General features: G+C 39.6%; 1 protein-coding gene across 4 annotated transcripts in view; it reads left to right on the top strand.

Annotated features, from left to right (window-relative positions):
- Positions 1 to 242: 242 nt before the first annotated feature.
- The window catches only part of ANAPC1 (anaphase promoting complex subunit 1), a 105,548-nt gene continuing 81,902 nt past the window's right edge, over positions 243 to 23,888 (top strand). For 3 of the 4 annotated variants that reach the window (XR_005212458.1, XM_037807643.1, XM_037807645.1), the window contains exons 1-13: positions 243 to 489; positions 4,547 to 4,783; positions 5,298 to 5,459; positions 10,656 to 10,707; positions 10,908 to 11,008; positions 11,629 to 11,711; positions 13,282 to 13,355; positions 13,665 to 13,810; positions 14,034 to 14,254; positions 14,946 to 15,155; positions 18,330 to 18,425; positions 19,857 to 19,947; positions 20,056 to 20,121. Coding sequence is in view for 3 of the 4 variants with exons in the window: in XM_037807643.1 (XP_037663571.1) it covers positions 4,571 to 4,783; positions 5,298 to 5,459; positions 10,656 to 10,707; positions 10,908 to 11,008; positions 11,629 to 11,711; positions 13,282 to 13,355; positions 13,665 to 13,810; positions 14,034 to 14,254; positions 14,946 to 15,155; positions 18,330 to 18,425; positions 19,857 to 19,947; positions 20,056 to 20,121 (1,515 nt within the window). In the remaining variant the exon portion in view is untranslated. Of the gene's footprint in view, positions 490 to 2,167; positions 2,681 to 4,546; positions 4,784 to 5,297; positions 5,460 to 10,655; positions 10,708 to 10,907; positions 11,009 to 11,628; positions 11,712 to 13,281; positions 13,356 to 13,664; positions 13,811 to 14,033; positions 14,255 to 14,945; positions 15,156 to 18,329; positions 18,426 to 19,856; positions 19,948 to 20,055; positions 20,122 to 23,888 lie in introns of those variants that run through there. The other variant, XM_037807644.1, reaches the window with a different exon arrangement.

Below are 23,888 nucleotides of genomic sequence, written 5' to 3'. Positions count from 1 at the left end.
GCGTCCTTCACCTGGGCCTCCGCATCTTTCACCCAGTTTTCAAGGGAGCCGGGCCCCTAGGCGCCCGAGAGCCGGGCGAGTGGAGCGAAGCCAGCCCGAGACGCTCCCAACTCCGCGCCCGCTGCAGCCCAGGCTCGCGGAGACCCGCGCGGGACACAGGAGCCTCCAAACTGCGCAGGCGCCGCGGCCGCCCGGACGCGCCTCCCGCCGTGCCCCGCGCCTGCGCGAGGCAGGACGGGAAAGCCAAGATGGTCGCGTCCACGTGAACCACTCGCTTGAGCTGTTCCTTTGCACGCTTGGTTGTCGTTCGCTGGCGCGCGCGCCGCTGCTGCTCCTTCCTCCCGAGTAGGGGAGGGAGAGGGGATGAGAAGCTGCGGCGACTGAGGAGTCACCGAGACAGACCCCGCCGCTGCCCTCGGGCCCCCCGGTCCCCGCGCCCCCGGGGAGCAGCCAGTGCTCGCTGCGCCTGCCGCGTCCCGAGTCACACAGGTGCAGGCCCGGAGACCGTCACCTCCACCCCGAGGCCGTCCCGCACCCGGAGGGCTGGGAGGCTGGGGGCGAGCCCTGAGTGGGCGTCGGGGTAGGGGCTCGCGCCCTGCCGGCTTTCCAGGGCGTGGCTTCCCGCTGCCTCTCTCCGACCTCCGCGAGCTAAACGCGGGGTTCCCTGTGTGGCCTCAGCTTCTCTGTTGGCCCCCGTTCCCCCTGCGCGGAGTCTCTGAAGTCCAGTGTCTTAGCCTGTTGCCTTCCCTGCACCCTAAAAAGGCTCAGGAAGCACACGGCCTTTTTGCGGAGACTCAGCTTACGGCCCCTTCTGTTTCTGCCGTTACAGTTTTGCCGTAGGTGTCGATGCTTGTTAGATGTTTTGGGCGAGAAACTGGCCGTAAAATCTTTCCTAGGCGTGTGCTCTGCTCCCTTTTCCAGTTGATTTTTTAATCTTAGATGGAAGTAGTTTACTGATCGAATTCTCTAGTTGATCCTTTAGTATCTCCTAAATATAGGACCTATGTAATTGTTTGCATTTTGATTCTCTATTAATACATAGCCCCTAAGAACGGGTCTCCTCAGAGAAAATGCGTTTTCGGTAGTAGGTAAATTTGTCATCGGTTGGGGATCCTTGAAAGAGGCCTTGTGGTTACCTCAGGTAGGGTAGTTTTTGCTCCTGATAGGCACTGCTGATAATCTTTATGGCATACCAATTTAGTATAGTATTTGTATGTATAGTTCTTTATGTTGCCCCCAAGTCAAGTAAAAATACTGTGAAAGTATGACATTTGTTGGTTTAATCAGTACAAAGAGATGTACTCTGTGGAAATAATTCTATGTTCTTTTCACAAAATCACAAAAATAAACTTGGGTAAAGTTATGTTATTTGTGTCGTATAGGAAGACATGTTGGATTTTGTTTTAAGTTTTATAAGGCACTATTTTAGTTATGTTTGGAAGTTCAAGCTTTCTCAATACCTATTTCTGGCAAGGGGGAAAAAAAACTTGTGTCATGCTTGGTGAACTACAGTTATCTCAGGAATGACATTTGATTCACAGCAAAATAACTCCATGGCTCTTGAAGAAGTGTGTAGGATTTGAGGTGTCTGTGCAGCACAGAAAACTCCTTAATGCCAGAAGACCTCAGACGAGAAGTTGAGGTCAAATCCAATTAAACCCTTTTCATTCTGTGAGCTGTTCCAAACGCTGAAGGTTGTCTACAGAGCTGGCACCAAATGCTTGTTTTGATTTCTGCATTTGAGAATTACAGTTTAAATATGAAGCCACAAATTCTGTTTTTAACATAGATTTTGAAGACAGGACTGACACCTACCTTATATACCTCATCATACAGTGTCAGAATTTTACCAGCTGTCAGTTTGCTGTATGCAGAAATGTTTGGGGTGGGGAGGAGATAGACATATTTCTACCTGTAGCTCATCCACATCTCTTCTGTAAACTTGTATGGTAATTTTTGTTTTGCTGTAACAGTGACTTTTAATATATTCTTAAAATTATAAGCAAGCGGGAAATTGTAAAGTAGCCTTAAAGTGTAACCTTCAAAGCTGGAAGCAGGCTATAATGGAAGCTCTTATTCTCTCAAAGGAGCAAACTAAATGTAAAGTCTGAAGCAGCATGTAAATGTCAAGTCTGCACTCAGATTTGAATAAGCATTTATCTATGGTCCCCAGACCTCCCAGATATGAATAAAGACTTTTCATCTAACTCCCTAGACACCTGGAGACACCCTTCCTAGGTGTCACCTAGTTCCTGAAGAAAACAGGAAATGACTAAATTACTGAAGTTCTCCAAACCTGTTACATGTTAAGTAAAATAATTAACTCTCTTTTTCTCTAGTGGATTTAGCCAGTTTAAGAATCACTGGAAGCTAACCCCAAACCTTCTAGATATAGATAAGCGTTTTGTCTATCAGTCTTATTGGATGTTAATTAAATGATTATCTCTTTTTGCCTCTGAACCTGCATAAAAACCAACTGAAGGAACGCTTTGGGGAGGCAGATTTGGGAAAGCTTCCCCTGACTCCTGCCATCATAAGTAAACCTTTTTTCCTTCTCAGCCTGGTTTGGTGTGACTTCTATTGGCCACGCCAAGCGACGAACCCAGATTTGGGAAGTGCCCCTTCTGCAGTTTTGGCACCCAACGTGGGGCACAACGTTGTGGATTCCTGGGCTCCCGAGGTAAGACGTTTGCGAGTCTCAGCTCTACGGCCCATGGAGAGACTTTTCTCCAAGAGTTGAACCTTAGAGTTTCTTGCCCCGGGCATCTAGGACCCCAATGGCAGCTGGCTGTGGAGGAAAACAGGTTTGGTGAGGGAAACTGCACTTGGTTTGGGCACTCAGTGGCCATAAATTTATGCCAAAGCTGTTTTTGGAGGGTGTAGCCCCAGGTGCGGAGGAATAGACGTTGAGTCTTGGTTTGGAAGGACGCAGCGCTTGGCATTAAGGGAGGTCACTGAATTTGGTGCCTAGGTTTATTTGAGTGCTCAGTGGCACATAAATTTATGCCAAAGCTGTTTTTGGAGGGTGCAGCCCCAGTCATAGAGGAATAGCCATCGAGACTTGATTGCTTAAGACTCGGCTTTGATTCTTGGTCTTGTCTTCCTTTGTGCATGGACCCTGTTTGGTTTCTATTTCAGTGACGCATAAACTCCTGCCGAAGCTGTAAGCGAGAGACTGTACTTGGTTTGGGCACTCAGTGGAAGATCAGTTTATGCCAAATTTGTTTGTGGAGGGTGCAGCCCCAGGCATAGAGGAAGAGCCATTGAGACTTAGTTTGGAAGGGAGCAGCTCCTGGCATTAAGGGAGTTCACTGATTCTGGGTGCCTAGGTTTTGGTTGTTCGGGCGCTTGGTGGAGATAAATTTATGCCAAAGCTGTTTCTGGAGGGGGCAGCCCAAGGCATAGGGGAATAACCGTTGAGACTTGGTTGCCTGGGACTTGGCTTTATTTCTCGGTCTTGTTTTTCTTTGTGGTTTGGTTAAGTTTTGTTCTGTGTTTTGTTTTGTCCTGTTTTGTCTCAAGTTATCTAAAAAGTATTTAAAAAATAGGAAACAACAGTGAAAAATCTAAGGAAATTATAAAAAGATCAGTCTTTAAATTGCATTCTTGAACATGAAAAGGAATTTGGGTAACAACAGGAGTGAAAAATGTAAGGAAGTTAAGAAGGATGAACCTTTAAATCACATTATTAAGCATTGGAAACAATTCATGTATGAGCCTGTGACAAAGGAAAGCTTCATGTGAAATGATTTGCCTCAGTATAAATTAGAGGGTGGCCACAAGTGGCCAAGCCAGGAATTAATAGAGTGTGCTGTTTTGCAACTAAATTTATTTTGTAAGAGAATGAACAAATGAAATAAAATTCCGTATGTACAGTGTTTTATAACTCGCCAAATAAAAAGCTGCAGAGAGAATGTTTCAGGCATGGCATTTCATCTACCAGCCAAGCCCCTAGCCTCTCCTTGGAAACTCCAGAGCTTATTGCTCCAGGAAAAAGGAAAGGAGGAGCCTGGTTCCCAAGTGAAAAATAAGCAAACTGAAGCTTCCGAGGTCCAGATTAAGGAAACACTAGGCAAATTTCCTAAACCTCAACTGAAAAAATACCCTGAGATCCCAATTGGGAGTCAGGAGTCCCAGGTTAAGGAAATAGTAGCTGAGGCCTCTGTGCCCCAGGTTGTGGGACACTTGGAGCTTCCAACTAAGGAATTGGCAACTGGACCACATGGCCCCCAGGATAACAACAATGATATTAGTTGCTTAGTGCGAAATATAATTAAAGAAATAGTACAACAGGTAAGAACTAAACAAGGGAATAATCAAGGATATGAGTATTGTAAAAAACCCCCTCCACAATTCTGCTCCTCCTGATGAACTTATAGATGCTGTAGTCACCTCTAGAATCGAGAGGGGGTACCCTTTTCCTCTGCACAAACACCCACAGCCTCTACATTTCCCCAACCCCCACAGCCAGGGTCTGTGGTTTCTGTAGGGTTCTATGCTGGCTTTTACTCAAGAAACTGACCAAAATGTGTTTGAATTCATACAGAAATAATGTTGATATTTGGAACCCATGTCGAACTTCTATGAAGAAAGGGCAACGATGATTGCAGCCAGGGATTTGCAGGAATTTGTTCCTTTTGGTCGAGACCACTGCAAGCACCACCCTAACGCATTGAACCTTCAGCTTCGCCAACTGCAGCCGGCCTCTGAGTTGTGGTCTTCCGATGGTGCTGCTGGCTTGGTGGGATCCCTTCAGGAGGTTACCATCCACGAGAAACAGAAGGTTCCATTGAGTTTCCCATTGTATTTTTGAAAATACAATTTAAGGCTTCGCAGATGAAACTGAGAAATGAATATAATGCTGGTTTTAGGGTAAAGCTTAGGGCTTGACTATTTCAATCAAGTCTAAAATAATTACTGTATTATAGTATCAGCTATGTATTTTGACATGCTGCATAACTCACTGTGATTTTTATAATGAGTTATGCTCAGTAATGTGATAGTGATCCATTTTAAACCTCTCCCTCTTCACTTAGTGTGTGGGGACCACATTTCATGTTATTGAAGGATTAAATGGTAGAGATTAGGTATGATCCCTGATGGAAAAGATTTACATGTTTCTAGAGGAGCGAAAAAAGTATCACCTAAGTGGTGGGATAATAGTTCTTAGGTAGGGAGTGCCGGGGGGTTTGGGTGGCTTTGACTGATGTTCAGTTCATCATTTGAAAATATTCAGATCTTTTTACCTTGAAAAAAAAAAGTGCTTGAACATACGCTGCATGTGTTAATTTTTTAAGGAAAGTTGGCAGTTAAGGAGAGGCATGAGTGAAATTGGAGAAGACGTCGACTATGATGAGGAACTCTATGTGGCTGGGAATATGGTGATCTGGAGCAAAGGGAGTAAGAGCCAGGCCATGGCAGTTTATAAGGCATTTACAGTTGACAGTCCTGTTCAGCAGGTGAGTGTTCAAACTTTAGCGTTTGGTTGACTGTTTTTACACTTGAAAACTATAACAGAAATGATAAAAAAAAAACACATAGCAGAATGATCCCAGCAACTGGGTATATATTTTAACATGTAGTGGAGGTGTAATACCATATGGTATTTTTTTGAACTTTCTTAAATGAAGCTTGATTGAATCCTGGTTCCAGAAAGCCAGGTAAAAAAGACATTTTTGGGAAATTTTGGAAAAATTAAAAAATAAACTGGAGAATAGGTGATTGTTTGTTTGCTAAAGCTGCCAGAATGCAATATACCAGAAATGGGTTGTGCTTTTACAGTGGGGATTTATTAGCTTACAAATTTACAATTCTAAGGCCGTGAAAATGTGCAAATTAAGGCATCAATAGGACAAGACCTTCTCTGAAGACTGTGGTTACAGGCTCCTCTGTAACACAGGAAGGCATCTGGTAATTTCTGCTGGTCCTTCTCCTGAGTTTTGCTACTTCAACTTCTGGTTCCAGTGGCCTTGCTCTATGAACTTCTCTGGGTCCTCTTTAGCTTCTCTGGGGTTTTTCTCTATGTGAGCTTCTCTTGGTTTCTCTCTCTCTGGTTCCGTATGTTTTTATCCTCTCATAAAGGACTCCAGTAAAAGGATTAAGACCCGCCATGAATGGGAGGGTCACATCTCGATTGGAATAACCTAACTATAAGGTCCCATGCACAATAGTTCTGCACTCACAGGGATGGATTCAAAGAACATGGCCTTTTCTGGGGTACATAACAGCTCCAGACCACCACATTGATAATAAGAGAATTGTTAATTTTCTTGGGGAGTGATGATGATTTTGTGGTTATATAGAGCTTTGTAAAGGATGTGAGGTTTAGTTCAGGTTGAACTACTATCTCAGTTCACTTTTTTTTTTTTTTTTTTTTCATTTTTATTGAGATTGTTCAGATACCATACAATTATCCAAAGATCCAAAGTGTACAATCACTTGCCCCTGGGTATCCTCATACAGCTGTGCATCCATCACACTGAATTTTTGTTCAATTTTTAGAAACTTTTCATTACTCTAGACAAGAAATAAAGTGAAAGATGAAAAAAGAAAAAAAGAAAAGGAAACTCTAATCCTCCCCTATCCCTAACCAACCCCCCTCAATTGTTGACTCGTAGTATAGATATAGTACATTTGTTTCTGTTTATGAAAAAATGTTGAAATACTACTAACTGTAGTATATAGTTTGTAATAGGTATATAGTTCTTCCCTATATGCCCCTCTATTATTAACTTCTAATTGTATTGTCATACATTTGTTCTGGTTCATGGAAGCGATTTCTAGTATTTGTACAGTTGATCATGGACATTGCCCACTATAGGATTCAGTTTTATACATTCCCATCTTTTAACCTCCAACTTTCCTTCTGGTGACATATATGACTCTGAGCTTCCCCTTTCCACCTCATTCACACACCATTCGGCACTGTTAGTTATTCTCACATCTTGCTACCAACACCCCAGTTCATTTCCAAATGTTTAAGTTCATCCTAATTGAACATTCTGCTCATACTAAGCAACCACTCCCCATTCTTAAGCCTCGTCCTATATCTTGGTACCTTATCTTTCATGTCTGTGAGTTTATATATTATAATTAGTTCCTATCAGTGAGACCCTGCCATAATTGTCCCTGCTTATTTCACTCAGTATATTGCCCTCGAGGTTTTGTCATCAACCCATTTTTTTTTTAATTTTTTTATCTTCATTTTATTGAGATATATTCACATACCACGCAGTTATACAAAACAAATCGTACTTTCGATTGTTCACAGTACCATTACATAGTTGTACATTCATCACCTAAATCAATCCCTGACACCTTCATTAGCACACACACAAAAATAACAAGAATAATAATTAGAGTGAATAAGAACAATTGAAGTAAAAAAGAACACTGGGTACCTTTGTCTGTTTGTTTCCTTCCCCTATTTTCTACTCATCCATCCATAAACTAGACAAAGTGGAGTGTGGTCCTTATGGCTTTCCCAATCCCCTTGTCACCCCACATAAGCTACATTTTTATACAACTGTCTTCGAGATTCATGGGTTCTGGGTTGTAGTTTGATAGTTTCAGGTATCCACCACCAGCTACCCCAATTCTTTAGAACCTAAAAAGGGTTGTCTAAAGTGTGCCTAAGAGTGCCCACCAGCCCATTTTTTTTTTTTTAATATTCATTTTATTGAGATATATTCACATACCACACAGTCATATAAAACAAATCATACATTCGATTGTTCACAGTACTGTTACATAGTTGTACATTCATCACCAAAATCAATCCCCAACACCCTCATTACCACACGCACAAAAATAACCAGAATAATAATTAAAGTGAAAAAGTGTGCTTCAGGTTTTAAAGCAGGGAAGGATAGTGAGGCATTTATCTTGGGCCCCAAATTTAAGGGGCACCAAAAAACTCAGGAAATAGTATTTGAATGCAAGGTTTTAAAAAATCAAAAGTAATGCAAAAAGTCCATGGTGAACAAAATATCAAAATTTCAAATACAGATAACATTGGTAATGGTGCCATGCCAAGCCATTTAAGAGCATGATGCAAAGGTAGAATATCAACAATACTAATTTTTTTTTTTTTTAGAGATAACAGTAAAAATAATGTTTATTGTTTATTTTCTGATTACAACACAAATATATGCTCCTTGAATAAAATTTGGAAAACATATAAAAGTTTCAATGAGAAAAAGTAAAAATTACATATAACCCAACTTTTTAAAGTAACCAAATTTCTTATTATATTTCAATGAGTTTTTTTTTATCTTCATTTTATTGAGATATATTCACATACCACGCAGTCATACAAAACAAATCGTACTTTCGATTGTTTACTGTACCATTACATAGTTGTACATTCATCACCTAAATCAATCCCTGACACCTTCATTAGCACACACACAAAAATAACAAGAATAATAGTTAGAGTGAAAAAGAACAATTGAAGTGAAAAAGAACACTGGGTACCTTTGTCTGTTTGTTTCCTACCCCTATTTTTCTACTCATCCATCCATAAACTAGACAAAGTGGAGTGTGGTCCTTATGGCTTTCCCAATCCCATTGTCACCCCTCGTAAGCTACATTTTTATACAACTGTCTTTGAGATTCATGGGTTCTGGGTTGTAGTTTGATAGTTTCAGGTATCCACCACCAGCTACCCCAATTCTTTAGAACCTAAAAAGTGTTGTCTAAAATGTGTCTAAGAGTGCCCACCAGCCCATTTTTTTTTTTTAAAATGGCTTTGTTCACTCACCATACATTCCATCCCAAGTAAATAATTGATGGTTCTCTGCATGGTCATACATTTATGTGTTCACCACCTTCACCACTATCTGTATAAGGGCATCTACATTTCTTCCACAAGGCAGGAGGGAGAGTCAAAGAAGGTAGAGAGGCAAAAGAAAGAGGAAAAAAAAATGACAGCTAGGAAGTAGCAAAAGAAAAAATAACCTTAAATCAAAGTAGAAAAAAAGAATCAGACAATACCACCAATGTCAAGTGTCTAACATGCCTCCCCTATCCCCCCCTCCCATCTGCATTTACCTTGGTCTATCACCTTTGTTACATTAAAGGAAGCATAATACAATGATTCTATTAGTTACAGTCTCTAGTTTATGTTGATTGCATCCCTCCCCCAATGCCTCCCCATTTTTAACACCTTGCAAGGTTGACATTTGCTTATTCTCCCTTGTAAAAGAACATGTTTGTACATTTTATCACAATTGTTGAATATTCCAGATTTCACCAAGTTACACAGTCCCAGTCTTTATCTTTCCTCCTTTCTTGTGGTGTCTCACATGCTCCCCGCCTTCCTCTCTCAACCGTATTCATAGTTACCTTTGTTTAGTGTACTTACATTGTTGTGTTACCATCTCCTAAAATTGTGTTCCAAACCACGCACTCCTGTCTTCTATCACCCTGTAGTGCTCCCTTTAGTATTTCCTGTAGGGCAGGTATCTTGTTCACAAAGTCTCTCATTGTCTGTCTGTCAGAAAATATTTTGAGCTCTCCCTCATATTTGAAGGACAGCTTTGCTGGATATAGGATTCTTGGTTGGCGGTTTTTCTCTTTCAGTATCTTAAATATATCACACCACTTCCTTCTTGCCTCCATGGTTTCTGCTGAGAGATCCGCACATAGTCTTATTAAGCTTCCTTTGTATGTAACGGATTGCTTTTCTCTTGCTGCTTTCAGGATTCTCTCTTTGTCTTTTGACATTTGATAATCTGATTATTAAGTGTCTTGGCGTAGGCCTATTCATATCTCTTCTGTTTGGAGTATGCTGCACTTCTTGGATCTGTAATTTTATGTCTTTCATAAGAGATGGGAAATTTTCATTAATTATTTCCTCTATTATTGCTTCTGCCCCCTTTCCCTTCTCTTCTCCTGGGACACCAATGATACGTACATTATTGTACTTTGTTTCATCCTTGAGTTCCTGGAGACGTTGCTCATATTTTTTCATTCTTTTCTCCATCTGCTCCTTTGTGTGTAGGCTTTCAGGTGTTTTCTTCTCCAGTTCCTGAGTGTTTTCTTCTGCCTATTGAGATCTGCTGTTGTATGTTTCCATTGTGTCTTTTTTTTGTGTTGTGCCTTTCATTTCCATAGATTCTACTAGTTGTTTTTTTTGAACTTTTGATTTCTGCCATATATATGCCCAGTGTTTACTTTACAGCCTCTATCTCTTTTGCAATATCTTCTCTAAACTTTTTGATTTGATTTAGCATTAGTTGTTTAAATTCTTGTATCTCAATTGAATTGTACGTTTGTTCCTTTGACTGGGCCATAACTTTGTTTTTCTTAGTGTAGTTTGTAATTTTCTGTTGTCTAGGCATGGTTTCCTTGGTTATCCAAATTAGGTTTTCCCAGACCAGAACAGCTCTTAGTTCACTTTTGCTGGAAGTCTTCTATGTAGTAGTTTTTAAAATTTTGTCTTCTCTTTTCATAAAATTCAATTGCAAACATAGTTGATCTTCCCTTATAATATTTATCATTAAGTAGTCTAATTTATTGTTCCTTATCCTTGGCTCCCATTGGGCTGAGAAGGAGGAAAAGTAATGTGGATGCTATTATTATTTAGATATCATTAGTTAATAGGTTTTTATTTAGATAGATTTTCTGAGATAAGCATTTTGTTTTGCTTTTAGGCATTGTGGTGTGACTTCATTACATCACAGGATAAATCTGAAAAGTCCTACAGTAAGTTTCTTTTTGAAATTTTATTTTAATTTATGATTTCCAGCTGTTTTATCTCTCTTTTTTTTTTTAAATTCAAAATAAGTAACCACTAAATAATGCTGGTTTAGCCCAAGTGTTTTTAAATTGTGCATTAAAGAGTTGTGTTGTTAGGATTGAACTCTTTAGGAAAAAATTCATAAATCTGTGCCTTTTCTTTGCAGGTAGTGATGAAGTAGAAAAATGCATATGCATATTACAAAGCTCATGTATTAACATGCATAGCATAGAAGGAAAGGATTACATAGCTTCTTTACCTTTTCAGGTAAACTTGAATGTTTCAATATTTTTTCGTTGGAGAGCATTCTTGAATGAATTGGTTCCAGGAGTATTGCTACTCTTATATGCTGTAGTAATCCAAAATGATGTTTTTACTCAAGTGAAATACATTTTAACAGCTTTAGTGGCTTTCCTTTTTCCATTCTGTGCATAAAAAATAAATTATTTAATGAAATGAATTATGAAGGATTAAAACATTTTAAGATGATCCTATCCTAATTTTTAGCTTATTGTGCTAAGTGGGAAGATTAACAGGTCTTTTTGTCAGTTTAAATGATACATAAAACATAACTTTGGTTATTTTAAATAAGGCACATGAGCAATGCTGGTCTTTTTTCCGTTTTGCATCGTCTTTTTAATGCCCACTGCTGTGAAAATTTTATCACGTTGCCATTTTGGTACTGATTTTAACCACTGCAGGAATTTCAGACTGTGTTTCTCTTCTTTAGAATTGCTTGTTTTTTAATCTTGTAGTTATTGTAATGTGACTTGGTAAAGCTCACATTAAATTGAAAGAAAATGTAATGTTCTGTCATGCTTCCTAAGAACATTTTAGAAATGGTGATTTCCCTTGTTTCTGACTCTCCTCACCCTTTCACCCTACAGGTTGCAAATGTTTGGCCCACCAGGTACGGCTTGTTGTTTGAACGCAGCGGTTCCCCACATGAGGCACCCCCAGGTCTTCCCAGGTACTCCGTGGCCAGTGCAGAACGCTGCCACTTGGGCTCTTTTTGTGTTGCCTCCGTGGAAATACTGTTTACTTAAGATTTGGAGATGAGGATAATTTCCAAGCTAATAGCGGAGATACATAGCATTTTCTCTAATGTCAGTATTGTTTACTTAGGAGCTCTGCCTCTCATTTTGTACTTACTTATGTACAGCTTTTTTTTTCCCCCAAGTAGCAAATTGAACAAGCAAATGAGTTAAAGAGAACAAGATTCAGTTCTTAGCTCTGCCCCTTTTTATTGTGCTATTTTGGGAAAATCATTGAAGCTTTCTTAGCTTTAGTTTCCTTTTCTGTTATAGGAGCACTATCAGTTACCTCAGGATTTATGCAAAGATTAAATGAGATAATGTATACAAGCTCTGACTTTGGGCCTGCCTTGTGTGCGATAGGTGTGCAGTAAGTGATAGGTGCTTGCTGGCGTGTGGTGTGTGTTTCTCTCGTCTCCCTAGTGTGTTGTGAGCTTTGAAGGCATGGAGGTGTGGCACCTCTCGTAGTGTGGTGCAAGAAGTAGATACTTAGTAAGATTTAAAAAATTGCTTATGGGTTTTATTTTTCATTTTTTTAACTTAAACTGAAAATTTTCAAGGTAAACCATGAACAGTTGAGTTAGTTATAAGAATACAAAGGTGGAGACAAGTGTTCTGCAGTTCTTCCAGGCAGCCAGGTCATGAAACGAGCATAGCACGGCCACGTTGTTCTTTGGAGCCCCCTGCATAATGGTTACATACTTCTTGATGTGCATATTAGATCTGTTATTATTAATATGCAAGTCTAGTTTTCTATGCTTTCTACCTGCTGTGCAAACTGGAGCCCACATCTCTATTACCAGTGACCTAACAGTGCCACCAAATGAAGCAGACATCAGTTTGTTCCCGGTGGCCTATGCCTCCCTCTACCCTCAGTTCTCCCCATCAAATTACAGAGTTACTTTTTAAAAAATTTGTTCAATTAGAATAATAGGCTTTTCCAGTTCTTTACTAACAAACACAAGAAACTTTTATAAGTACTAAATTTGCTTGTAAGTTGTAACTTTATTTAGATAGAAAACTTTTTTCCTCTTTGTTTTAATCACATTTTAAATAAAACTGCTTACTTCATTTACCCGAAGGTTTTTTGTTTTTTAATTTTTTAAGCACATTTCTTTGTAACAGGTGTAGGAGACTACTTTTCTTTCTTAGCTGCCATAGACACACCACTGCTGAGAAAGTTGAAAGAAACGAAGGCCTTATGTCCATTTCTGCACCAGTTCTGTGTTGTGATTACTGCTGTTTGCTGATGTTCCCTGGGCTAACCTGATTCCCCTCTGTGTGTGTTAGAACTACCCTGTATAAGAGAAGGGGGGAGTTCCAGGAATGAAGTAGAAGACACTGTGATTAATAGCGTGTAAAACATTTGGAGGGTTGCTTTTAGAAATAGTAGGTTTATGATTGCTTATGTAATCTGGAGAATATATTTCCTTGCAAGGAAAATGCAAAGTTTATGCCCAACGGAGTCATCTTCTATTAATTGATTTATTGTTTGTTTATTGCCAGAGAGCCCTTACCCACTATGTTCAGCATGCTGCACCCACTGGATGAAATAACTCCACTTGTTTGCAAATCTGGAAGTAAGTGTATTTTTGTAAATTCTTTTACGTAAGTTCTTTAGTTTGAGCTTGGGGAAGGAGAGGAAATAAAAAAGGGGCTTATGAAAATTTGACTTGTTTTGTAAAAGTAATGTAACTTAAGCATTTTGTAAAAATATTTATATTATGGAAGTAATTCATATTAAAGCAAAATTTCTAAGTATAGCAAATAGGACCTTCCCTCTAAATCAGTCATGAAGACTGATGTGTTTAGTGACCTACCTATAGGTTCATAAAGAATAGTCTTGTAATGTTCCTTCTATACCTGACTATTTTTATTGTATTTTAAAGGTCTTTTTGGTTCATCACGGGTGCAATATGTTGTAGATCATGCAATGAAAATTGTTTTCCTCAGTACTGACCCCTCCATAATAATGACCTATGACACCGTTCAAAGTCTGCATTCTGTGTGGCTTCTCCGGAGAGTCAAATCAGAGGTAAGAATAGAGGCAAGTCCTTTCTGCTTAATGTGAAAGGGTAGTTAATACTGAAACCTTCATGTTTTTGGAAAAGTTGTTTGTGAAAAACATTGAGCGTCTTAGGAAAAAGAAATATTGTTTCCTAAATAACTGGCATCTACCCTGCTTTCTAATAAGGAAATTGCCCTTTTAATCTAATTGTAGTCTGGTTTTTTTTGTTTCCTCTTCATTTTGTCTTAAGGAAGAGAATGTTGTTCTGAAGTTCTCCGAACATGGGGGAACCCCACAGAATGTGGCCACGAGCAGCTCCCTGACAGCTCACCTCCGAAGCCTCTCCAAAGGAGACTCCCCTGTGACGTCCCCATTTCAGAATTACTCGTCTGTGCACAGCCAGAGCCGCTCAGCCTCATCGCCGAGCCTGCACTCTCGCTCGCCCTCCATCTCCAACATGGCAGCTCTGAGGTGGGCGTCCAGTGTGGACGTGTTTCTTTGTTTTCAACGAGATAGCCCAAGACAAGTGATACCTTATGTTCAAACTTTCTCTGAATGTTCAAAGGACTTAAAATTGCTATTGATAATTCTTGGGTGCTTTTTAGGGAAAATAGCCATGATCTTAGTTGTTGTAACTTTTCTAAGACTTCCACGTCTACTATATCACTTTTCTTTGATAAGTCATATTTAAAAACTGCCTGTGCTTTTCATAAGATTGGTTGTCTCATTTCTACCACTAAGTGGCAACAGTTTGATGAATATTAATTTTAAAAATATTTTGGTCTTTTTTTGGGTCTTAATTTGTATTAGCTTGTCTAATGATAAAAGAACATAGTTTTGCTGGTATGTGTATGTTTGACTATAGGAACATGGTTAGACCTTTGTGAGTATGAACAATTCATTTTTCTGAGGCAGAAAATGAACAAGAACTAATTTTCGGTTCTGGAAGAATGAATTCTTCTAACAAGAATTCTAAATCTGTAAGCATAGCAAAGCACATTAACATGAACCATTTAAACAGCTATTCTTTTTTCAGATTGTATTTCTGCCTGAGATTAGGTGATGAATGTTCTGTACAGAATGTTGGAAAGTGTTATTGGGAAGCATGTTCTAGAGCATGCCACGCACTATGATGGACTCTCCCCTCTGTTTCTCTTTGCAGTCGTGCCCATTCTCCTGCCTTAGGGGCGCATTCCTTTGCAGGGGTGCAGAGGTTCAGCCTTTCAAGTCATAATCAGTCTCCAAAGAGACTCAGTGTTCCTCATTCTCCAGGTAGCACCTCTGGTGACTCCTTTCTTGCACCTGAAACAGAGCCAATTGTTCCTGAACTTTGTATTGACCATCTGTGGACAGAAACGATTACTAATACAAGGTTTGGAATATTTATCTATTTATTTATTTAATTAAAAATTTTTTTTCTGTTCCTGTTATGGTACCTGGCACAATTTTTTATTAGCTTCTCAATCATCATCTGGAAAGAAAACATTCTAGAATAACGTCATTAAAAAAGAGATCTGATATAGCAGGTCACTACTATGTTTCGTAAAGCAGGTACAAGATACTTTTCATAATGAGGTATGATACAGTGTTGACTGACATCTGTAATTCTAGAGGATACAGTTAACAAGGTATTATTTGAGACTTGATTCTGCTTCTCCCTTAGAGGGCCCAAAGGTTGATGTGATACAGCTCAGGTGAAGAAATGCGCCTTCTTAGATAGGATATTCTTTAATTAGCAGCACTGTTCTAAGGACATTGTTCTTAATGAATATCAGCTGGAATAGTTATTTTTATATTCAAAGAAAAATGTTGCTAAATGTCTTAGAAAATACTATTTTGCCTAAAGTGTCTTTATAATATGACCAGTTATTAATACTTATAAAAATACTTGGAGATGTATTAAGCCAACCTCGGTTTCAGTAGAGGATATTAATATATTAGTTAAAGTGATCATAAAATTTTTTTTGCTATTTGGTATTTTTTCCTTAACTTAGTAGTAATAAATTCTCAAATTTGAGGTGTCGGTGGTTTGTTTTAGGTAGAAACAGAACTAATTTCTGTGGATTAGGGAATTTGGGATTTTATGGCATTTTTCCTAAGTTTTACTTTTATGTTAGTTAAGTGTCAGCTCTACTTTTTGGGAAACACAGACCAGACCTCTTTTCTGTGTGACTGTTGAGGATTGACGTGTGTCCCCTACAAAAGGCACGTTCAGGTGCCCAGCCCTGGTCCTGTGGGTGTGAGCCCCGTTTGGAAATAGGAGCTTTGAAGATTTATTGGTTAGGGTGTGGCCCAGACTCAATGAGGTGGCCTTAGTCCAATCCAGCTGAAGTGTTTATAAGCAAAGGAAACGGGACACGGAAGGAGAAGCCATGGGAGCAGCCAGAAGCTGAGAAATCAGTAGAACCCGGTAGAGAAAGGAGAAGATGCGGCCATGTGCTTCGTCGTGTGAGGGAAAAGCCAAGGATCCCCCAAGACTGCCGGCCAGCCAGAAGATCCCGATCCTGGGAGGAAGCCAGCCTTGCAACCCCTCTCGTTAAGCCATCCTATTATATGGTTTGTTTTGGCAGCTTGGAAATGAAAACAGTGGCCTTTCTTCTTTTATGTTCTCTCCATTCATTCATTTGGCCATATATCAGTGTCTGTGCCAGTGGCTGTGGTTTAACAGGCAAATACAGAAGAGACAGGGACCTCAAGTTTGGTGACACAGGGAGGGCTGCCTGACCTGCTGGCAGGGCTTTGGAAGGATGGCTGGGTACCTGCCAGGCAGGTGAGTGGGGAAGGCACAGGAGGCAGGGGGATCGGCAGAACAGAAGTTCAGGAGTGTGAGTGCATTTCCTCACTTAGTCTTGTGCTGGGGGAAGGGAAAGGACTGAGAGAGGACGCTTGAGAGAGAGGTTGCACCACAGAGAAGCTCTTCAGACCTGGGTTGGGAGTGGTAGGCTTACGGGTGGTAATTAAGGAGCATGTAGGGGTCAGGCTCATGGGATTACTGGCGGGTGGGGGGGTCCTGTTAACTCTGGGATTGCAGTTGCTACTCACACATATCTCCAGTGGGCAGCGTACACACATTTTCCTGAGGAGAGGGTTTTAACATTCATTAGATTCTCAGAGGGCTCTGTGACCCTCAAACAGTCAAAACCCCATGATGCAGAATCCAAAGAGGGTTAGGGACTGAAGTCCTGGAAATTTACGACTGGGAGTGAAAAAAAGAAGAGTCAAAGCAAGAGGTGTCAGGTGGGAGCCACCACGGGGATTGTCATGGAGCACAAGTTGAAAGAGACACCCGTATTGCCAGGCGCCAGGGAGGTGTGGCTGCAGAGGAGGTCAGGGAAGCGGCTCTGGGATGGGCAGTGAGGCCGTTGGTGACCTTGGCCAGAGCAGTTCAGGCAGTGGGGGGGTGGAGAGAAAGCAGTGGGGGCAGAGGAAGTGAACGTAGGCATGTCCATTATTTTAAGTCGTTGCCTTTTCACAGTAATGGGGGCAACAACTGGCTAGAGGGTACCCCTGGGTCAAGGGAGAATTTTGTTTTTGCTGAACTGTTTAAAGAAAAGCGTCTTCTTTACATTTCACCGCTGAATACCTCAGTGTGCATCTAAAAATGTGGATGTTTTCTCACCTAACCACAATACCATTTTTATACCCGATCAAAGTGACATTAAGTCTTTACTATCATCTAATACTCACGCTATTGCCTTATTTCAAGACTTTGATTTTGAGAGCGTAGGCTACAGAGAAAATGTCCAAAGCAGGGAGAACACTGAGAACGTAGAGGAAAGGAAATGACTGATGGAACCAGGAACTGAAAGGAGTTCAAGCAGAGAGGTTAGCCCTGGGGAGAAAGAATGATGTTTGGGGTGCAGGTATAGGTGGGTTACATAGGGCAGGAGGCTGGGCTCAAGACTCGCAGCTTCAGTTTCTCTGTGACATAGCAGGGGGGCATAGTTAGGTGTTGAAGGAAAGTGAAGATAAGAATACAGTGTTGAAGTAGGTTCTCTGCTTTTGTATGTCATATATAAAATAATTCCTGTTTCTAAAAATTACTTTTTTTTAAAGAACCTAGGGGTAAGTTGAATATATTTAAGATCCTTATTTTATAGAATTATGGTATTCTGTACCACTCTAGAAAGAAAAGTTCAGGAACTAGAGGTGTGGTTTGGGGTGAGGGGAGCTAATCTGAGGAAGGGAGGATGATAGGCGGGGTCATGTTATGAAAGTCAAACCCCTTAGGCCCTTGGGAGGTTAGGAATTCAAGTTTGCATTACTTGAGCACTAGGAAGCTTGCATAGTAATGAAATTTAAAGGCCCATTGGTAGTTTTTAACTTTATTGCAACATTTCAAGAAAAAAATGGGCAGTGGACCTCAGAGTCACAGAGCTGAAAGGAATCTTAGCGATCATGGAGTTCAATTCTTAGAAGTGTTTCCGTGTGTCTTCAAGGTTATTGCTTGGCCCAGGTAGATTTTCGATTTCATCCAGACTTGAATAGTTACTGTGGTAGATTTTTGGACCAGTGCTGACAATATTTATTAATCTAACTGTTTCAGAGAGAAAAACTCGCAGGCCTCAAAAGTGTTTGTTACATCCGACCTATGTGGGCAAAAGTTCTTGTGTTTTTTAGTAGAGTCCCAGCTCCAGTTACGGTAAGTGCATGTATTTCCCATTGGGTCTGCGTAAATAATAAGGGCTGCACTTTCTTTTTCTTTTCTTCTCTTTTTTTGGCTTATACAGCTTTATAAAGAAATAACTTATATACCTTAAAATTGACCTGTTTTAAGTATTCAAATTCAAGGATTTTTAGTAAATTTGTAGAGTTATGCAACTATCACCACAGTCTGATCCAATTTTAGAATATTTCCGTTACCTTTTAAAAGATTACTTTTGCCTGTTTGCAGTTAAACTGTTCCCATTCCCAGTCCCAGGCAACTAGTCATCTGCTTTCTGCCCCTACATTTGCTTTTTCGGGACATTTTAGGTAAATAGCCTCATAATATGTAGTTTTTTGTATCCGTCTTCTTTCATGTACATGATGTTTCTGGTGTTCCACCATGAGGTAGCGTGCATGGGCGCTGCCTTCATGTTGTGTACAGGATGCCACTGTGCAGGTAGAACCCATCTCGCTTACCATTCATCTCCTGATGGACCTTTTCACCCCTGTGAGTGAACATCGGTGTGAGTGTTAGAGCACAAGTCTGTGTGTGGACACGTGATTTCATTTCTCTTGGGTAGATTTCTAGGAGTTGAATGGTAAGTTTAGGTTTAACTTTAGGAAGCTGCCGTACTGTTTTCAAAACTGGCTGCACCATTCTACATTCCTTCCGGCAATGCATGAGGAGTTCTAGTTTCTCTTTTCCTCAACAACATTTGATATTTATTGTCTGTCAGGCTCTTTGGTTGTAGCCATTCTGTTGGGTGTGAAGTGGTACTCAATGTGGTTTTGATTTGCATTTCTCTAGTGACTTAGAATATTGAGCATCTTTTCATGTGCTTATTAGCCATTCATTTATCTTAGATGATAAATATTCAAATCTTTTACCCATTTTTTAACTTTTTATTTTGAAATAATTTTCAGTGACACAAAGTTGCAAAATTGTAGAGGTTCTCTGTAGTACTCTGCACTTGTTTTCCCACCAGCAGTAGGATCTTACCTAACCATAGTACATTATGAAAACCAGGAAATTAACATCAGTAGAATCTACAGACCTTATTCAGATTTCACTAGTTCTACATGTACTTATTTGTATGTGTGCATTTGTTTACATGTGTAGATTTGTGTAAACAGTACCACGTTGAGGATACAGAACCTTTCCATGGCCTCAGAAGCCCTCCTCAGGCTACCCCTTTGTTCACACAGACCACACCCTCCACCATATCCCTGACCTCCAGCACCCAGTCCTCTGTTCTCATCGATATCATTGTTTCATTTGAGAATGTTGCATTAAATGCACTCATACAGTATGTAACCTTTTGAGATTATTTTTCTACTCAGTAAAATGCCATTAAGATCCATACAGGTTGTTGCATGTATCAACAGTTTGTTTCTTTTTCTTTTTCTTTTTTAAAAAAATATTTAGCTGTGTAAAGTTTCAAGAGAGTAACGATAAAACCCAGCTTATCTTTGGCGCTGTCACCAGCATACAGGCAAAAGATGCAGCCCCGGTGGAGGTAAATGCAGGCATGTTCTTGAAAAGCTGAAAATTATTATACTTTGTCTGTAGAAAAATCAGTTAATTTTGCCAAGACTGGAAGGTCCAATCTTTTGTCCTTTTTCAGAAAATAGACACCATGCTGGTCCTGGAAGGCAGTGGAAACCTGGTGCTATACACAGGGGTGGTTCGGGTAAGTAATAAACAGCATGTAGTGCTCTCTGTAGGACTGCCCTCAATTATTATTGTTTAATGCTACTTTAGTGTGATATTTAAAATTGGTTATTTGTTGTATGCAAGATTTGGCAGATTTTTTCAAGAGTTAAAAATGAAGCAACCAATCTTGATGGGCCTTATTTTTTCTAAAATTCAGTTTTATTGAGATATATTCAGATACCATGCAGTCATACAAAGTGTACACTTGTTCACAGTACCATTATATAGTTGTGCATTCATCACAAAATTAATTTTTGAACATTTTCATTACCACACACACAAAAATAATAAGAATAAAAATTAAAGTGAAAAAGAACAATTAAAGCAAAAAAGAACACTTGGTGTCTTTTTTTTTTTGATGGGCCCTATTGGGGAGTGCTGGCACTTGGTACCGCTGGATGGATTGGCACGTGGTGCAGGTGGGGCCCTATTGTGGAGTGCTTGTGCTTGGTACTGCTGGATGGATTGGCACTTGGTGCAGGTGGGGCCCTGTTGTGGAATGCTGGTGCTTGGTACCGCTGGATGGATTGGAATGTGGTGCAGGTGGGGCCCTAATGAGGAGTGCTGGTGCTTGGTGCCACTGGATGGATTGGCACGTGGTGCAGGTGGGGCCCTATTGTGGAGTGCTTGCGCTTGGTACCGCTGGATGGATTGGCACTTGGTGCAGGTGGGGCCCTATTGGGGAGTGCTTGCACTTGGTGCCACTGGATGGATTGGCACGTGGTGCAGGTGGGACCGTATTGTGGAGTGCTGGCGCTTGATGCCGCTGGATGGATTGGCACATGGTGCAGGTGGGGCCCTAATGGGGAGTGCTGGCGCTTGGTACCACTGGATGGATTGGCACGTGGTGCAGGTGGGACCCTATTGGGGAGTGCTGGCGCTTGGTACCACTGGATGGATTGGCATGTGGTGCAGGTGGGGCCCTACTGGGGAGTGCTGGTGTTCGGAACCACTGCATATATCAGCACAGGGCACAGGTGGGATTTTTAACAGCAGAGTCAGATCACTAAAAAATAATAAAGTTGGTTAACTGAAGTTTTGTAAGAATAGGTTTTGAAATAGAATTATGGGTAGCTTTGGGAAGTACCAAAGTTTTTGTAAACTTTGTTATATTTAATATATGTAGTGTATTGGCTGCACCTTTTTTTTTTTTAACATTTCTGAAATTTATATACAGAATATTATAAAGTTTACAAATTTAAATAATGAAGTTTGAATACCCAATTTGAAAAAAAATAGTAGAGCAAACATTCAGAGACCCACTACCTAGGTTAAGAAATACAATATTGCTTGTATTTTTATAGTCCCCCTGCATGTTCTTTTCTGATTGCATCCCTATATTAGCTTGAGAAAGAGACAGTAGCTGACTTTTTTTTGATAAATCAATCCCTTCTTTTCTTACTATATTTTGCAGTTATGTATGTATCACTGAAGAGTAAATCGTTGGGTCTTCTTTTTTTCTAAATATTAATATAAAGGAAATCATACTGCATACTCTTCTCTAATTTGCTTATTTTTAGTAGTTCAACATTGTGCTTGTTTTAGGTTTATCTTTGTCGATGTGTAGCTGGTGTCTCATACACTGTTACGTAGTAATAGTGTCTGATTATACCAAAATTTTTACTATTTTACTGGTCCCTTGCATTGTTTTTGTTGTTTTACCTGCTTTCCTCTAGTAAATACTGCTTTAAAAAAGTTCTTGTATGTCTCCTGATCTTAAGTATATGCACACTCAACTTGACCGTGTGATGCCAAATTGTCTTCTAAAGTTTAGGTTGCACCAGTTTAAAACACCTTTCCCTTCTCTCCTCCAGCAGTGTGGAGCGGTCTCAATGCTTCACTTTCTTGTCTGTCTGTCATAGTACTAGTTTTTATTTTTATTTTTCCAAGTTGTTAGTGCATAATAGAATCCCACTGTGGTTTCAGTGCTGATTTTGCTGGTTAGAGCTTAGGTTAAGCAGCTTTTCATGTAGTTTTGGCCATTTAAATTTCCCTTTTATTTGGTGCTATTTTAAATGGTACTTAAGCATTTTAAAAAAATTTCCAGTTGTTCATTGATGGCATATAGAAACAATTGATTTTCATATGTTGACTTCATGTTTTGTCACCCTGTTAAATTTATTTACTAGTTCTAGTAGCTTTTTTTTGGTCTGTTTTTCTGATTTTTCTGTGTGGATAGTCAATGTCCTTTATGAATAGAGCCAGTTTTATTTGTCCTTTTCTAATATGTATGCCTCTTACTTCTTTTTCTTCTCTTACAGCACTGGTCAGTAGTTGAGGCTTGTGTTGGATAGGCGCGGGGAGAGCAGATGCCTGCACTCTCCTCCTGACCTCTAGGGGGCAGTGTGCAGCCTTTCCCCACTAGTATGATGGTAGCTGTAGGATTTTTGAGATACCTTTTATAAGATATAGGGAGTTCTTTTCTATTCCTAGTTTGCCTGGAATGTTTTATTGTAAATATATGTTGTCTTAACCAAGTGATTTTCCCCTGTCTTTTTATATGATCATATGCTCTTCTTCTTTCATCTGCTGATATAGTGAATCATAATTGAGTGATTTAAAAATATCAAACTGGCCTTGCATTCCTGGAATAAACCACAGTACACCGTGTTGTATTATTCTAGTAATACATTGCTGGATTCAATTTACTAATACATTTTTAAGACTTTATATGTCTGTTTCTGTGAGGGATATCGGCCTGTGTTGTTCCTTTCTTGAAATGTTTTTCTCTGGTTTTGGGATCAAGATAGTGTTGTCTTCATTGATGTTGTGAGTTCTTGTCTATATTCCAGAAAGTTTGTTTAGAATTAGTGTTGTTTCCTGTTTAAATATTAGATAGAATTCATCAGTGATGCAGTCTGGCTATAGGGTTTTGCTGGTTTGAAGGTTTTGAACTGTGAATTCAGTTTCTTAATATAGGACTATTCATGATCTGTTTCTTCTCAAGTGAGTTTTGGTAGTTTGGGTCCTTTCAGGAATTTGTTCGTTTTATCTAACTTAACACATCTATGGGCATGAAATTCAGAGTATTATCATCTTGTAAGTTTCTGTTGCATCTGAAATGACGTTCCCTCTTTCTTTTGTGATATTTGTCATTTGTGTCCTTCCTTTTTTTTTTTTCCTTGATTTTTGGTCAGTCTGGCTACACTTGTATCAATGCCATTCACTGTTCTTTGAATCAGCCAGCTTTCATTTCATTGATTTTTCTTTTCTTCTTTCTTTCTTTTTTGACTTCATTGATTTCTGCCCTTATTTCTACTGTTTTCTTCCTTCTGCCTTATAGTTTAATTTGCTCGTCTTTTTCTAGTTTCTTAAGGTATAAGCTTTTTCATTGATTTCAGGCCTCTTTTCTTTTAAAATGTAGATATTGAGTGTTGTGATTTTTCCTCCCAGCCTTGCTTTATCTGCATTCAGCAAATTTGAGAGGGTTTAATTTTATTGGCATCCAAGTCAGTGTATTTACTAAATTCTCTTGTGATTTCCTTTTTTAACCTATAGGACTTTTCAAATATTTCATTTAAATTTCCAGATTTTGAGAGTTTTTTTTCCCCTATGAATTCAACAGCTCAGACAAAATAGAGCCATTTCTTGAAAACCACAAGCTGTACAAAACTCATTTAAGATGAAATATATATTATTAATATTATTTAATTTAAACTATTAAAGAAATTGAATTTTAGTTAAAAACTTCCAAAAGAAGAAAATCTCCAGGAATAAATGATTTATATGATTTTACTGAAGAAT

Source organism: Choloepus didactylus, chromosome 17 (genome assembly GCF_015220235.1).
Source record: "Choloepus didactylus isolate mChoDid1 chromosome 17, mChoDid1.pri, whole genome shotgun sequence".
Classification (NCBI taxonomy): domain Eukaryota; kingdom Metazoa; phylum Chordata; class Mammalia; order Pilosa; family Megalonychidae; genus Choloepus; species Choloepus didactylus.
Note: the sequence above shows the minus strand (reverse complement) of the source record. Positions and strands in the feature narration are given on the sequence as shown.